We start from the raw sequence: 15730 nt of genomic DNA on the forward strand, positions 1-15730 counted from the left end.
TTATATTCCTTGCATACACATTCATGATTGACGAAAATTTTTATTTAGGTTCTTGTACATATAAAAATCCATTGTCATAGGCATGTATGCATTTCATGACATTCTTTAGCCATCATACTCATGTGTTCATAAACATACTTTGTGTGTCATTGTTTTTGTGATATTCATTCAATCAGGGTAGTAATCTAAAATTTTTTATATAAGTCATAGAATAAAATGTCTGTCTTAGTAAAAATTAAATGAAAAAAATGAAAGATCGATTGGAAGCAAAGATTAGTGCTTTGGAGTTGAATCAAGAGAAATTATGGCTCGAGCTTCAAGAGATAAAATAGTAGATGGCTCAATTGATAGAAATGGTTAAAGGTAGTGATGGAGTTGAGTTTGTTCCTCCTCAAGGATCATTGTCATTTTTGATTCGATCAAGTCAAGATCAATTGGCTCCTGTTAGTCTTAGCACTTTACCAAAACAAACTAAGGCATTGGGTGATTTGAACAGTGGCCAAAGTTTGAGCGAACTTAAGAGAAGAATAGGTGAACTAGTCACGCAAATGATTGAGTTCAAAAGTTTGATTTCCAATAAGGAGTCACATGGCTTCAAACAACCATCACCAACTATCCCGAGTCTTAACCCATACCTAAATCCTTCTTATGACTATTTTCAACCTCATTTTCAAGCACCTAAATTAAGCCCCCAAGTGTCATGCAACCTTCAAAGATTTCACACTTGAATTCACATCCCTCACATCACATTTCATAATCGCTTATTCAGCATGCTATCCTATCACCACTTTATCAGCCCAATCTTCAACCTAAAGTTTCTCAATTCACCTCGAAACTAATTATACCAGCATATTTTCAGCAAAGCAAACCAAACATAGAACAGAAAAACTCTGGTAACACCCAAGGAAAAACCTCTATTGATCTAATACCTGTGTCCTACATGAAGTTATACCCATTGCTCTTAGAGAATTACTTTATCACCTCTATCCCTGCTGAACCTTGCAAACCATATTTTCCTAAATGATATAACCCTAATGCCCAATATGAATATCATTTTGGTGTTGTGGGTCATTTTCTGAAAGACTGCATAGCTTTGAAACATAAGGTGCAGGGATTGATAAAAGTTGAATATCTGAGTTTTGATACCAAGATGAAGCCAGTTATTCATGAAAACCTTTTTTTGATCCATGCCAAAATGGTTGGCAGTGCTACAGGCAACAGTAAGATTGGTTAGGATGATGAATAAAAAGCTTTTAAAGTAAACGGTTATCCTCCCCAGCAATCATAGTCAACTATTTTTGGATTGCTTAGACGAAACAAGAGGAGAAAGAATAGGTCTAACACTTTTTGGCCTCAGCCCTAGAATGGTTCGTGATGTGTAAACTTGGTACTTTTGGGAATGAATGAAAAATTTTTTTGGCCTGAATTTTTATGAATTGATGCCTCTGTCTACTTTTAATAATTGGATGTCTAAAGGAGCCTGTAAAAAAAAAAAAGGTTGTGAATATGCTTTCATCAAACTTTTGAGGAAGAATGATTGGAAATGTCTTTAAAAATTTTTCGGACATGGTGATTTCTGGTGAAATTATAGAAAATGCAATCAAAAGAGACATGATTAAGTTAAAAGAGGTGGCAGATGTTAAAGAAAAAAGTACATAAAAAAAGAATAAAAAAGAGGTGCAAGCAGTCACAATAGAGGGGCATCTACCTAATAGTTTTATCCCGTATAATCTTTATCCTGTTTATCAACCTCATCATCCTGTCATAAGCCTTATCTATCAAAACCCATATCTTTGCCAACCAAGCCAGCATTTGGGCTTTTCAACAAATTTCCATCCTCAAATGGTCATTCATGATCTTGTTCCTACATTTGAACCCACCACCCGATCGACAAGGAATCGAAAGAGACCAAGGAATGATCAAGAGAAATTGTTCATCCCTATTTTTCACCTTTTACCTTTACTAATAAAATGTCAATATCTCACTCCTGTGCCTCTAAAAATAACACCAAACCCATCAGTAAGGAGTTATGATCCCAATGGTAAGTGTGATTATCATATGGGGGTAATTGGTCACTCAACTGAAAAATACAGACAGTTGAAAGAAAAGGTTGAAGATCTTATCAAGAATAGTATTCTAACTCCGGAGGTAATAGAACAATGGAAATTGTTGACTCTATCCAATTGTTAAATGTGAAGAGTTGAGATAAAGAGGGAGATCTCAAGTTTTAAAAATCAGGATATAATGATTTTTTTTTGAATCTTTTTACTGTGTATATATGACATATGCATAGTGTCCCTAGGAGTTATTTAACTTATTTTGAAAGAATTGAATACTTTGGATCTTTTTCATGAAATTTTCTCTTTATGCATTTGTTTGAATAAAAGTCCTACATAAGTAACTTTCAAGATTTCAAAAAATAAAAATCAAAAAAAGAAAAAAGAGAAAAAAAAGTTTTATTTTGCAATAAAAATGGAAGAATTCTTAAGGGAAATGGTGATTACTATTAGAAAAAAGCTCATCAAACACCTCCACACCTTTTCAAATATTTTCATGCCCTTAATCACTCAAATGATTGGACTCATAAACCATAATCTTTCAGGGAATGTGAGTTTAAATTCATACTTTAAAATATCGATGATCTTTTATTGGGCAAAGAACAAAAGAGATTAATTTTGAAAGTTCATTTTGAATTTCAAAAATCAGATACGTTTTTAAATTTTCAATTGATAATTCAATGTGTGTCAAAATTTTGCTATGACCATAGACACAAAAATGCTTGAGCTTTTTTTTCTTAAATAACCTTTGTTCCATATCTTAAGGTACATTGAGAAAAAGAAAAAAAATCCCTTTATGTCTAAAATGATTTATGCCTTTATACCTTTTCTCTTCCTTTCACAAAAAAAAAAACCAAAAAAATTTTAGAGCCCAATGAACCTTTTAAACTATGCGATAATCCTATACGACTCGATTATCATTAGAACCTTGAGTAAAAAAAAAAGATGAGGCATCACAGTAAAAAAAAGAAAAAAAAAAAGGGACATCTTCAATTATTTGCTCTTCTAGCCAAGTGATCATGTTTAAAATGATGAATGACTATCTTTCTCATACATAAAAATTATCCATTTGTTACCCATTTAAGCCTATTAAATTTTTTGTTCTAAAATAAACCCTAGTCAATGATCATTTTTTACATTGGGGGGTAAAATTAGGATATCTTTAAATGATCAACTTTAAGAAAAGTGTTCAATATTGAAAGTGTCTAACATGCCCTTCATAGGTGAAAGTCTAGGGTAAAAAGTGAATAAAGCTTCAATTAGAATTTCAAGATTTAAAAAAGTGAACAACCAAAGATGAAGTTAAGTATTTCTAAGGTAAAGCAAAGAAACCTTAGAAATAAGAATCTAAAGCTTCAGTTAGAATAAAAAAAAAAAGCAAAAGAAAAAGAAAAGAAAATATGTACCTTGAAAATGATAATTTAGGGCAAAAAATGGGTGAATAAAGTTATCGAAATTAAAGCTAAATGTTTCAAAAAAAAGTAAAAGAAGAAAGTCAGAGAATGCTCCTCAGGATCCTTGGCCTAATTATCCTAAATAATATATTTTGAGCCTATTTATCCATTCTTTCAAAAGCCTTAATCTCGACCTACATTACACACCTTGAAAAATCCATTTGATCAAATGTGGACACTTGGATTGAAGAGCAATGTCCTTGAATTTGTATATACTTGTTGAATTATTTATTGACAAAAAAATATAGCTCTAAGATGAAAACCCCAATAGGGCAGTTTAGAGCTAAAGTCATTTTTGATGCCTCAAAATGAATTTTAGAGTTTTAAGGTTCTATTCGAAATAAAAAATCTCGATGCAAAGCCTTTTGAAAGACCAGTACCTATTAAAGACTTTTTTTAAAAAAAAACCAACCTTGTCCTCTTCCCAAATCTTGTTTGAAAAGTAATGGCTAATTTTGACTCACATTAAAGTATCACATTTTCAATAATAGAAAAGTATTTTGAAAAAAAAATTATCTTTTTTTGAGCCTAAGAAAAATCCTTGCAACCCTCGTCGAGCTTTCCATTAGATATGCCCACCAGTGAAAGGAGTTGAATTGTCAATTACCCTTCCATCCATAAGTTTTTTGAATAGTAGTCATCAACTTCCAAGAGATTCGAAAGTCTTAAGTTTTAAATTTTTCATTAATTTGCGAAGATACTTTATGTAGGGCAATTTTTGACCACTTTTGAAAATTTTCAAGATTATTTGAGTATTTTTTACATAATATTGAGATCATTTTTTTTGGTGAAAATAAAAACAATAAATTTTAAACAGAGATTATTAAAAAAAAAAAAAGGGCAAGAAGAGTTTATGCATTTGCATCGCTTGCATTTACATCACAAGAAAGACATTCGTATTTTCATCACTTGCATTGACATTTGTATAAGACATTTGCATTCACACCTTGAGAAGAATTTGCATTCGCATCATGGCATCTGCATCCTAAGAAAAGGTATTAGTATGGGCATTTACATGAAAAGAACAATATCATTATGAAAAAGTCAAGTGTGTTTGCATCAAGCATTCACATTCGTGCGTTGGCATTAACATTTGCATCGACATTTCCATTAACATCATTTGATGAGAATAGACATTTGCATTGTGATTGTATTTATCAACTTTGTAAGTATTAAAAACAAAAAAAAAAAAATACGAAGGGACAAGTTTTTGTTTTAAGATTTCAAAGCCTTTGTTTAGGAGGAACCTTCTTCAAACAAGATCTTTAAAGTCTAAAAAAATCTTTGATGAAGCGAAAGCCATGTTTAAAAAGATTTTTAAATTTTTAAAATTTTATTACCTCTGATTATGAGGAGCATTCAAAGATTTTGAGATTTGTAAGACCTCCGGGTGTAATCTCTAAAGCCTTTAGGCACAACTTTCAAGATTTTCGAGTAAAAAATTTTAAAATTTTAAAATTTTTAAAATTCATAGATCTTAGATCAGAAGAGCATTCAAAGATGATGATTTTTAAGACCTCCGGGCATAAATTTGATTTACGATATTATCCCAATCGATTTATTATTTTTTAACCTGCGGTGTTATCCCGTCGATTCTGTAAGACTTTAAGACATGATTCTGTAAGACCTCTGGGCATAATTTTGATTCGCGATGTTATCTCGATCGATTTCTTCTTTTTGACTTGCGGTATTATCTCAATCGATTCTGTAAGACCTCCGGATACGATTCTATAAGACCTTCGAGCATAATTTTGATTTACGATATTATCCCGATCGATTTCTTCTTTTTGACTTACGGTGTTGTCCCAGTTGATTCTGTAAGGCCCCCAACATTATTTCTAAGATCTCTGGGCATAAATTTGATTCGCGGTGTTATCCCGATCGATTCTTGATTTTTTGACTTACGGTGTTGTTTCAGTCTATTTTTAAGACCTCCGAGCATAATTTTGATTCGTTATGTTATCCCGATTGATTTTTTTTTTACTTATGGTGTTATCTCAATCGATTCTGTAAGACCTTCGGGTATGATTTCTAAGACCTCTGGGCATAAATTCGATTTGTGGTGTTATCCTGATCGATTTCTTATTTTTTGACTTACGGTGTTGTCCCAGTAAATTCTATAAGATCTCCGAGCATGATTTCTAAGACCTCCAGGTATAATTTTGATTCGCGGTGTTCTTCCAATTTATTCTTAATTTTTTGACTTGCGATTTAGTCCCAGTTGTTGTATTTGTTTGACTCGTGATTCAATCCCGATCACTTCTATAGTTTTCTGACTTGTGGTTCAGTCCAAGTCATCGTTAATATTTGACTCATGTTTAATCTTGGTCTCCTTATTTTCAGACTTATGATTCAATCCAAGTTGACATTAGTTCGACTCGCGGTTTAATCCCAATTTCTTTAATTCAAAATCGTAGTTTAATCTCGATTATTGTTATTTTCTAACTTACGATTTAATCTCGGTCTCTTATTCTCTGATTCATCATTCAATCTTGATTTTTTTAATTCAAAATTACAGTTTAATCTCGATTATTGTTATTTTTTAACTCATGATTTAATCTCGATCTTTTTATTTTTCAATTCGCAGTTCAATCTCGATCTCTTTAATTCAAAATCGCAATTTAATCTCGATTGTTGTTATTTTCTGACTCGCGATTTAATCTCAATTTCTTTATTCTTCGATTCGTGGTTCAATCTTGATCTCTTTAATTCAAAATCGTAGTTTAATCTCGATTATTGTTATTTTTTGACTCGTGATTTAATCTCGTTCTTTTTATTCTTTGATTCGCGGTTCAATCTTAATCTTTTTAATTTAAAATCGTAGTTTAATCTCGATTGTTGTTATTTTTTGACTCGTGATTTAATCTCGATCTCTTTATTCTCTGATTCGTGGTTTAATCTCGATCTCTTTAATTCAAACTTACAGTTTAATCTCAATTGTTATTTTTTTCTGACTCGTGATTTAATCCCGGTCTCTTTATTCTCTGATTCGCCATTCAATCTCGATCCTTTTAATTCAAAATTACAGTTTAATCTCAATTGTTGTTATTTTTTAACTCACGATTTAATCCCGACCTCTTTATTCTCTGATTCGTGATTTAATCTCGATCTCTTTATTTTTCGATTCGTGATTCAATCTCGATCTCTTTAATTCAAAATCGCAGTTTAATCTCGATTGTTGTTATTTTTTGATTTGTGGTTTAATCCCGATCTCTTTATTCTCTGATTTTGGTTCAATCCCAATCTCTTTAATTTAAAATCATAGTTTAATCTCGATTGTTGTTAACCTTTGACTCGTGGTTTATTCTCGATCTTTTTATTTTTTGACTTATGATTCAATCCAAGTTAACGTCATTTTCTGACTCGTGATTTAATCTTGGTCTTTTTATTTTTTGATTTGCGGTTCAATCTCGATCTCTTTAATTTAAAATCGTAGTTTAATCTCAATTGTTGTTAACCTCTGACTCTTGGTTTATTCCCGATCTTCTTATTTTTTGACTTGTGATTCAATCCAAGTTAACGTCATTTTTTGACTCGCAGTTTAGTCACAGTCTTTTTATTCTCTGATTTGAGGTTCAATCCCAATCTCTTTAATTTAAAATCACAGTTTAATCTCGATTGTTGTTGTTAACCTTTGACTCATGGTTTATTCCCAATCTTCTTATTTTCTGACTTGTGATTCAATCTAAGTTAACGTCATTTTCTAACTCGCGATTTAATTTCGATCTCTTTATTCTTCGATTCATGGTTCAATCCTGATCTCTTTAATTTAAAATTATAGTTTAATCTCGATTGTTGTTGTTAACCTCTGACTCGTGATTTATTCTTGGTCTTCTTATTTTTTGACTTATGATTCAATCCAAGTTAACGTCATTTTTTGATTCACAGTTTAATCTCAGTATCTTTATTCTCTGATTCAAAGTTTAATCCCGATATTTTTATTCTCTGATTCATGATTTAATCCTGATCCTTAGTATTTTTTTTACTCGTGGTTTAATCCCGATCTCTTTATTTTTGACTTGTGATTCAATCCAAGTTCAATCCTGATCTTGTTATTCCTTGACTCGCGGTGTCGTTTCGATCACTTTCTTTATTATTCGACTTTTGGTGTTGCCTTAATCGATTCTTTATTTTTCAACTCACGATGTCATTTTCTTTATCACTTAACCTGACCTATAAAAAAAATTTTATGATTTGCTTTCGGATAAAATCATTATCTTTATCTTTGCCCTATTCCTGATTTTTAGTAATGTGCAAAGAGGAGTAGCTGTAGACACTGATTTTATCTGGGTCTACTGTTTTCTTTTCAGTTTAATATTAATAATTTTAATAATAATAATAATAATAAAATATTTTTTTTAAAAAATATACTAATAAGAAAAAAAAGAGACAAAAACTATAGGGCTGGTACGGCGTCGCTGCTGCCCCTGTCCAACCCCCTGACCAACCATCAGACCAGACAGTCACCCTACCACGCCTACGACCACCATCTATCTCCCTATTTGAAGCTCTTTAAAACCCTCAGCCTCTTCCCCTTCAGACTCTCTCTCGAATACCCTTTTGGCACCAGACACTAAGAGCTTACCCTTCATCACTACCCAACCTCCATTTCAACAAGCTTAATACCCATACTAGCACCCTAATCCAAGCTTCAAACCCATACCCAAATACCCAAACAGAAACACAAAAACAGAAATAAAAAAACAAAAACAAACAATCATCCCTGTAAGAAGGAACCTCAGTGCCAAAAAGCTCTGTAAACAAGCAAAGAAATCATTAGTATCTTTTTAAAAAAAAAAAAAGAAAGAAAAAGGAGACCGAAAGCTTTGAGCCCCGATCTATGTTGATCGGGGTTGTTTCTGGTAAAACGGACGTCAGATTCAGGAAAAGCGCATTGAAGAGCACTTTTGGGAGTATTATTAAAATTTTTCGACCACTGACGACCACTGGTAGGCCTTGCTAGTGGTGACTGAAGATGCGGTCGGTGTGACGATCTGACGATCGGACGGGGAAAAAGCTCTGGAGCTTTCCTAGAGCTTTTTTTTTTTTGAAACAGAAAAAAAATAAACAAAAAAAATTTTAGTTGTATATAAAAGACTAGGGAGCAAAATGACGTCGTTTTAAGCTAGGGAGATCCACGCATAGACCCGATTCGACCCGTCAACCCGGTTCCTTAGTAACTCTGAATCGATTTGACCAGACCGGATCGAATTGTTCCCTAGACCGGTTCGAACCGCTCCTCAATCGGTTCAATCGAACCGCAAGCCGAACTGACCCTTTTTCAGTCCAACCGAACCTCCGTTGATCGAACCGTTGACCGATCCGATTCAGATAAAATTTTTTTTTTTTAATTTTCTAATTTTTTATATATTATTATTTTTGTTATTTTAAGTATTTTTTATATATATTTATGCATGATAAGTTCTTAAATTTGTTACGATAAAATTTTTTAATTGTTTTAATAATAATAATAATGAAAATAAGATGATAATTAAAAAAACATATATTAAAATTACTTAAAATAATAATAATAATAATAATAATAATAATAATAATAATAGAATAATTTTTTTTTTTTGCCTAAATGTTGGAGGGAATAAAAAATATTTTTCTAAAAAAATAATTTCGCCTAGATTTGAGAAATTATTATTAATAAATTTTCATAAAAAGAAATATATAAGAAATTTTTAATTAATTTTTAAAAATTATTAAAATCGAACTTGCTCCGAAAATTCGCCTAGATGTTGGAGATTTTTAGAGATGTTCGTATTTTCTTAAAAACGAAACCTTAAACACTAATTCTTAATTTTCAAAATCCTAGGTTTCTAAAACCCCTAAAATCCAAACCCTTAAATCAAAACCTTAAACATTCCGTACCTTAAAACCAAACCCTAAAACCCTCAAAACTTAAATCCAAACCCTTAAAATCAGAATCTTCAAAATCTTGAAACCTTAATCTTTAAAACCTCTACTCAAGCCCTTACTCAAAACATCTTGAAAATCCCAAGGACGCGTGTGAAAATTTTATTTGAAGTAATTTATTCTTGAATGTCGCCTAGATGATGGGGTATTTAGGAAATTTTACCTCGTTAAATCTTTCACACGATTTCTTAATTCGCATTAATAATAAGATTAATAAGTAAAAAGCATAATAGTAAATTGGGATCTTAAATATAAACAGTCACACCTAAGCTCTACCTAGATGTTGGAGAGTCGAGATGGTCTCATTATACTTAAGAACCCAACTTTTAAATTACATTTCATTTTACATAACATTCATTAGCATTTATACGTTATCGTGTTATCATCGATAATTGTCTGCATTATTCTCTCTTTAATTTACTGTTTGATGATAAAATATTTTATAATAAAAAGAATAATATATTTTAAATTTTTTTTGTGATATTATAAAATAAAATAAAAATAACATTCCGAAGGAAATAATTCTTGGTACTCTGCCTAGATGTTGGAGAGTCACTAACAATTATCTTCTATAAAGATTGTTATTTTATTTTAAGGATTGTCGTGTTAAATCTTAAGCGAAAAGAGTTATTCTAAATTCTGCCTAAATGTTGGAGAATTTTAAAATAATTCTTTAACTTTAAGATTTTTTCAATATTCTTAAATAAAGAGCTTTAGCAAAATTTTATTTTTTCAAAACAAAGGGAATTAGTATTAAATTTCAAGTCAAAATCATTTTTATCCAACACCGAAAATAGCCCATAATTAAATGGTATCAATTTATGGGCGTTGTGAAAGTGCTAATCTTTTCTCACACGTAATCGACTCTTGAATTCAACCTGATTTTTCGTATACCAAAATTTATCTTTTTGATAAACTTTAAACCCATTTTTATAATTTTATTAAAAAAATAAATTTTTGAGTGATCAATCATACCCTAACAAAGATTGATAATGACTCATTTTTATTTATTTTAATTTTAAAACTCATTTACATCGACGGTCTTAAAACCGTTACGATAAAATGTCAAGCTAATCATTACTAAGCAACGTGAATCATCAAAATGATTAGCAAAAGAGAGAATTTAATTTACAATACTTGCTGCTTTCTGATTGCATTATGGTAATGGTAAGGCTTGTAAAAAGCAAAGGAAACAATTTAGAAAAGCCTAAAACGACTGTCAAAATTGTGACTTGCAGGAAGAAGTCAATATTGTTTCTTCTCGTATGTTCTCATTTCCAAATTGGTTTTCTCCTTGAGATTTTCTCAGTTAAATGATTACTGGCTAGTGTCAAGTAAGAAAAATCTTGTTAAAGATGCTTTTCTTAAATATTTTCCAAGAGCTGTTACTGGTCTAGCAGTCCGAGTCAGTATATAGTTTTGCCAATGGGAATATGGCTGCATGTCGTTTGAGTTGGTCTTTCTTCAGACAAAATGTTTCATCCACCTGAAATTGTCTCTAACGTTATTCAGTGTATTTTGTGATTTTCAAGAGTGAAAATGGCAATTCATTCGCCTGATATTATTGTGTCCTTTCATTGGGGTATCTGCCTTTTCATTACCAGCCGCCACACGTCCTGATCGAAAATGTGACAGATTGACTTGCTGCTTCGCCTGTTTAATTTTTGTATTGGTCCAATTCATGGGCAATTTCCAGGCCCTCTTCCATTTTTCATGCTCATCTCCTGATTCTTGTGCATCTGTTTCTTATAATGCGACTCAGTTTGCTTGTCTAAATCTATACTTCGTTGAAAATCACCTTTTTCCACCCAAAAATCTTCTCTCCTTTTAAGTATACTGTGACTCTAACATTTTGCCTGTGATGCCCCCTCTCACATTGAAAAAAAGCATGGATATAATTAATATGATACAAGGGCGAAGTATGGCGGCAAGTAGGGTTCACGGCTCCTCCAAAAATTTTCACCTCTTAGAATATAGTATTTAGACCCACCAAAATATTACTTTGGCCTCCTTTCTCCTTTAAAATTACTATTTGACATCTCTTTTATTTGATTCTTGTTTTCACTTCTGATATGATATATAAGTTAAAATTTAAATCTAAATTTGAAAGATATTTTTTGTTAAATAAAATTATAAAATCTTTGAATAAAACCGAATAATACTTTTAAGTTGGATGCAGATTTCAATATTTGTTAGAGTTGTAAAGAAACTTACGAAGTACTCCACTTATTTAGCTTTTAGCTTTAGATTGCAATAGGCATAGCTTTAGAGGCTTTCTTTGGGCTTAACCCTCTGCTCGAACTCCATTAATCTTAAGGGCGTTGCAATAAGTTTCATGACTAGTCATTTTGCTGCTAGCAATACCGAAGAAATTGTAGGCAATGAGATTATAACTTCAGATTTACTAAATATCAAAGATGATTACAAAAATCAATTGAGTTAAAATTTGATTTTAAGTATCAAATGAGTTTAATATAAGAAATATACACACTTGCTAACATATTTAATTTGGAAGGGGCAAAGCTCACTCTTGGGTGAGCCTTAACATTGAGGACTTAACATTGCATCAAAATATAAAGAAAACAAGCAAATCTAAACTTTCCACAATATAATATTGAACAAAACAGTAGCAACTCTTTTAACAGTAAGGATTAATCAGATTTGCTTAGAGTGAATCTAGAAAATTGATCCAATTCTCCACCTCCTCTCCATCTTCCTCTCCATCTCCACCTATGTGGCTCCATTCAACTTGAGGATTCTTTTCAATCTCTTCATTTCTTGCAAATCGTCCTCGGATGCGTGGCCTGCTGTCTGCCAACGTTTTCCTACATGCATACTGAGAAAATCATACATATTCATAAGCACATGATTAGATGAATAAATCAAGTTTCTAAATTCTACATTAAACCGATATAATTATATATTTAAAAAAATAACGTCATTAGCATTCGCGTGCATGCACACACATATGTGCACATGCGATAGTTATAGTTTTTCCGAGGACAACGGTAGAAAATGATCACGTCATTCTAAAATGACTTTGGAGCACACTAACTAAATGTTCTTAGTAAAGCTTGGAGTGGACAATGTAATGTCAATCATTTTTAAATACAATAAGAAACATTCCTTAGCTGCTGTTTGTATGGAGAGTAAGAAATTATGAATGACTTTTTCAACTCATGCTTGCTCATCTTTTACCTATTAGGGGATTCTTGATTTCATTTTTGCACTCACAACAAAAAGAGAGCATTTTGCATAAATTGACAGTGACAGACACCAAAAAGTATCACACAAGAGGAAGAAACCTAGCAATCATGCTTTCCAGAAATTAATAATCAGTAGGTTTTTGCCTTTATTGGGGGAAAGGAGAGATATAAATTATTGTATTAAAACATACTTTGGTTAAGGAAATTTATATAATCATGTATGTTACCAATAATTGAATGCAAAATAAATTAAAAATTCAAACTATGAATGAAATTGATTTCATTAACAATTGTTATTTTCTAATTGATTGTATAAATTGAACTTAGAACGATAAAATTAAAATGAATCGTATATTTGAATATTTTCGAAACCCAAAATTTTAATTGTTTGTTTAAACTCAAAATTTAAGTATTATTTTGTAAAAGTGTGACAAAATTTAACTTGAACACTAAAAATTTGTTTAACATAATAAAAATTTAATTTGATACGACTCGAATTGGCTTAAAAAAAAAAAAAAACTAATTTTACCTACATGCAACAATCCATGATAGCTGTAAAAGGAAAAAAAAAAAAAGACAAAAGGGAATTATAGTTAAGCAGCAGATAGTTAATTTAGACCTTAATCTTCTTTTTGAAGTTCCTACGGCTTCTTTTGCGTCGATATCTTTCAATCCTTTCTTTCTTTTCCTCAGGACTATAGCGGCAGGCTCTGCTCATTCCTTTAATTATAGCATTACTCTCATCTGACAATGGACTCTCTGACCTTCGACCACGCTGTCCCATAAAAATTCCCTGCCCATGACACAAACAATTGCAAGAACCTTAAACTTCGCAATTAGCATAACAAATTAGTACTTAATATCGAAAAACATTATGTCCGTTTTATTCAATAATTAAGATATAATTTATTTTTTCAAAATCAACAAAATCAAGAATCGGCTTCGAATTAAAAAAAATTTGTAAAAATATTATTATTAGAGGCTCATTTGATTTACGTCCCGCTTTTAAAACAGAGGGATTTTAAAATAAATGTACTGAATATAACAAACAATTAAAAAAAACCTTTAAAAAATTTATTTGCGTGAATAAATCCGAAAATTTAAAACTAAATATATATTAGGTTAAGGGAATATTAATTTGTTAATTGAATTAAAAAATAATTAGAAAAAAGAAACCGTAAAACGGACATAACCGTTTAACGGTTTAAGATACGGGTTGATAAACTAACCTGGTCCAAATCGCCAGTACTAAAAACTCTCCTCACCGGACCAGAATCAGAGTCAACGAACTCGTTGAGGCTCGAGGCGAAATGACAATGAAGTCCACTCTTTTGAAGGGAATGGCTGCTGAGGCTCCTCTGTATGAAACCGGGTTTCTGAGTCGTGCAGCATCTCGCCAGCGAACTCGGCGAGTTGTAACCCCCGCTACTGCTGCTGCTGCCGCCACCGCTGTGAAGCGTCTCGCTCATGGAGTCGAACGACTCGGCCACAGTGAGTTGACTTAGCGGACATAGCGGGAAGTTTATCGGCGACATGGCGTCGGAAGACGTCAGGGAGTCGCCGAGAAACTCAAAGGAGGAGCGTGGGATTGTTGGGTATCCAAACATAGCGCGTAAGGCGTGGGCTTAGGCGCCGGACTGATTTTGATTGGCTTAATTTTGACCTTTTTTTTTTTTTTTTTTCAATCCTAAAAGAAATGAAGAATGGAGAGAGCAGAGGCTGCAGAGCTGCTACTTATGATGAGGAGCCAAGAGAGCTGGATGCTGACGTGGAAGATGACGTCATCCTTCCAAGAGCTGGGAGTTGACTTTTAAATTTTTCTTTTCTTTTTACCAAAAAGTTGTTTTTGAAATGGGAAATTCCAGTTGAAAAACTATACATTTTCTTGGTCATAAATTAAGAAAATTATTATTCCCTCTGTCTCAAAATTGTTTTTTAAAATTATTGTCTCTTACTAATTTTTTGGGTCAAATTAATTTAATTTTGACATTTATTTTTAATAAAATAATAAAATATAATTTTTTTAAAAAAAATAAGATTTATAAACTTTAAGTTAAAAATTTTTTAAAACATAATTTTTTTAAATTTTAATTTAATACTATATTTCAAAAAATAAGGTTAAGGTGAAATTATTTTGACAAAAAAAATCAATAGGAGACAATTATTTTGAGACGAAATGAGTATTAAAATTGATTTTTTATCTTTTAAATTTTAACATGATGTGCTAGTAGATGTGGTTATAGGTTGATTTTGATTCATACTTAGTATTAATAACTTATATATTTATTCAAACTTAATTTGGCTTGAAATTTTAGGTCTCGAAATTTTTTCAAGCTTAACCCAAATTAAAAAGAATAAAACTTAAATTCATTAGTTAAACTTAATTTATATAATAAAAAATTAAAAATATGATTAAATTAAATTTAATGAATTATATTCAATTGACATATATAAAGTAAAAATAAGAATTATATATAAATTAAAAATAAAAATTATATAAAAATAAAAATTAAGTTTAATAAAATATATAATTTTTATTTTTATTTTTTATATATATGTGAATTAATTTATATATAATTCATATATATATTAAAATTAAAATTTTATATATATGTGAATTTGGGCCGAGTCAAGTCAAGCTTAGACTTTAAATATTTTATCCAATACCTGATCTGAAATTTAAATAGATTTCAAATTGTGTCCAAACTTCTTTAATAAGTTTTAATTATTTGTTCTAATCCTCTTAAAATTTGAACGAACCTTCGAGTTTGGATAGATAAACTAGCCCTTAAACAGGTCTATTTACTAGCATAATTAAACATTTTTTGGTCATTCTAGATTGCTATTCAAGGCTTTGACATACTATAGAAATGGCGGTATAATATAAACTAATATAATTTAAAATTTTAATAAAAATTATATATAATTTTAATAGAAAAACAATATATTTCATATTTGACATGTCGGTTCAAATTATAACAAAATAATATTTATAATTTATATATATATTTAACATAAAATAAGAGTGACATAAACACACAAATTATCATTTTTTAATCACCTTCATAAATAAGAAATCATTATAATATAT

The 15730-nt window shown here is 30.8% G+C and overlaps 1 protein-coding gene across 1 annotated transcript; it reads right to left on the reverse strand.

Annotated features, from left to right (window-relative positions):
* Window positions 1–12007: 12007 nt before the first annotated feature.
* On the reverse strand, window positions 12008–14418 carry LOC111302177 (uncharacterized). Its single transcript, XM_022898114.2, has 3 exons — window positions 13869–14418; window positions 13259–13432; window positions 12008–12269 (listed from the first exon to the last, which is right to left on the reverse strand). The coding sequence occupies exons 1-3, from the start codon at window positions 14244–14246 to the stop codon at window positions 12099–12101; spliced, it is 723 nt and encodes a 240-aa protein (XP_022753849.2). The 5' UTR covers window positions 14247–14418; the 3' UTR covers window positions 12008–12098.
* Window positions 14419–15730: the final 1312 nt, after the last annotated feature.

The sequence above is a fragment of the Durio zibethinus genome, chromosome 15, assembly GCF_047325235.1.
Source record: "Durio zibethinus cultivar Kanyao isolate XHJ-2024 chromosome 15, ASM4732523v1, whole genome shotgun sequence".
NCBI classification, from domain to species: domain Eukaryota; kingdom Viridiplantae; phylum Streptophyta; class Magnoliopsida; order Malvales; family Malvaceae; genus Durio; species Durio zibethinus.

Excerpts from the sequence above, each read along its gene's own strand:
- LOC111302177 (XM_022898114.2), bottom strand. The coding sequence starts at position 14,246 with ATGTTTGGATACCCAACAATCCCACGCTCCTCCTTTGAGTTTCTCGGC. Across the intron at positions 13,433-13,868 it reads GTACTGGCGATTTGGACCAG|GGAATTTTTATGGGACAGCG; the intron begins GTTAGTTTATCA and ends TGTCATGGGCAG. Across the intron at positions 12,270-13,258 it reads ACTTCAAAAAGAAGATTAAG|TATGCATGTAGGAAAACGTT; the intron begins GTCTAAATTAAC and ends TGATTTTCTCAG.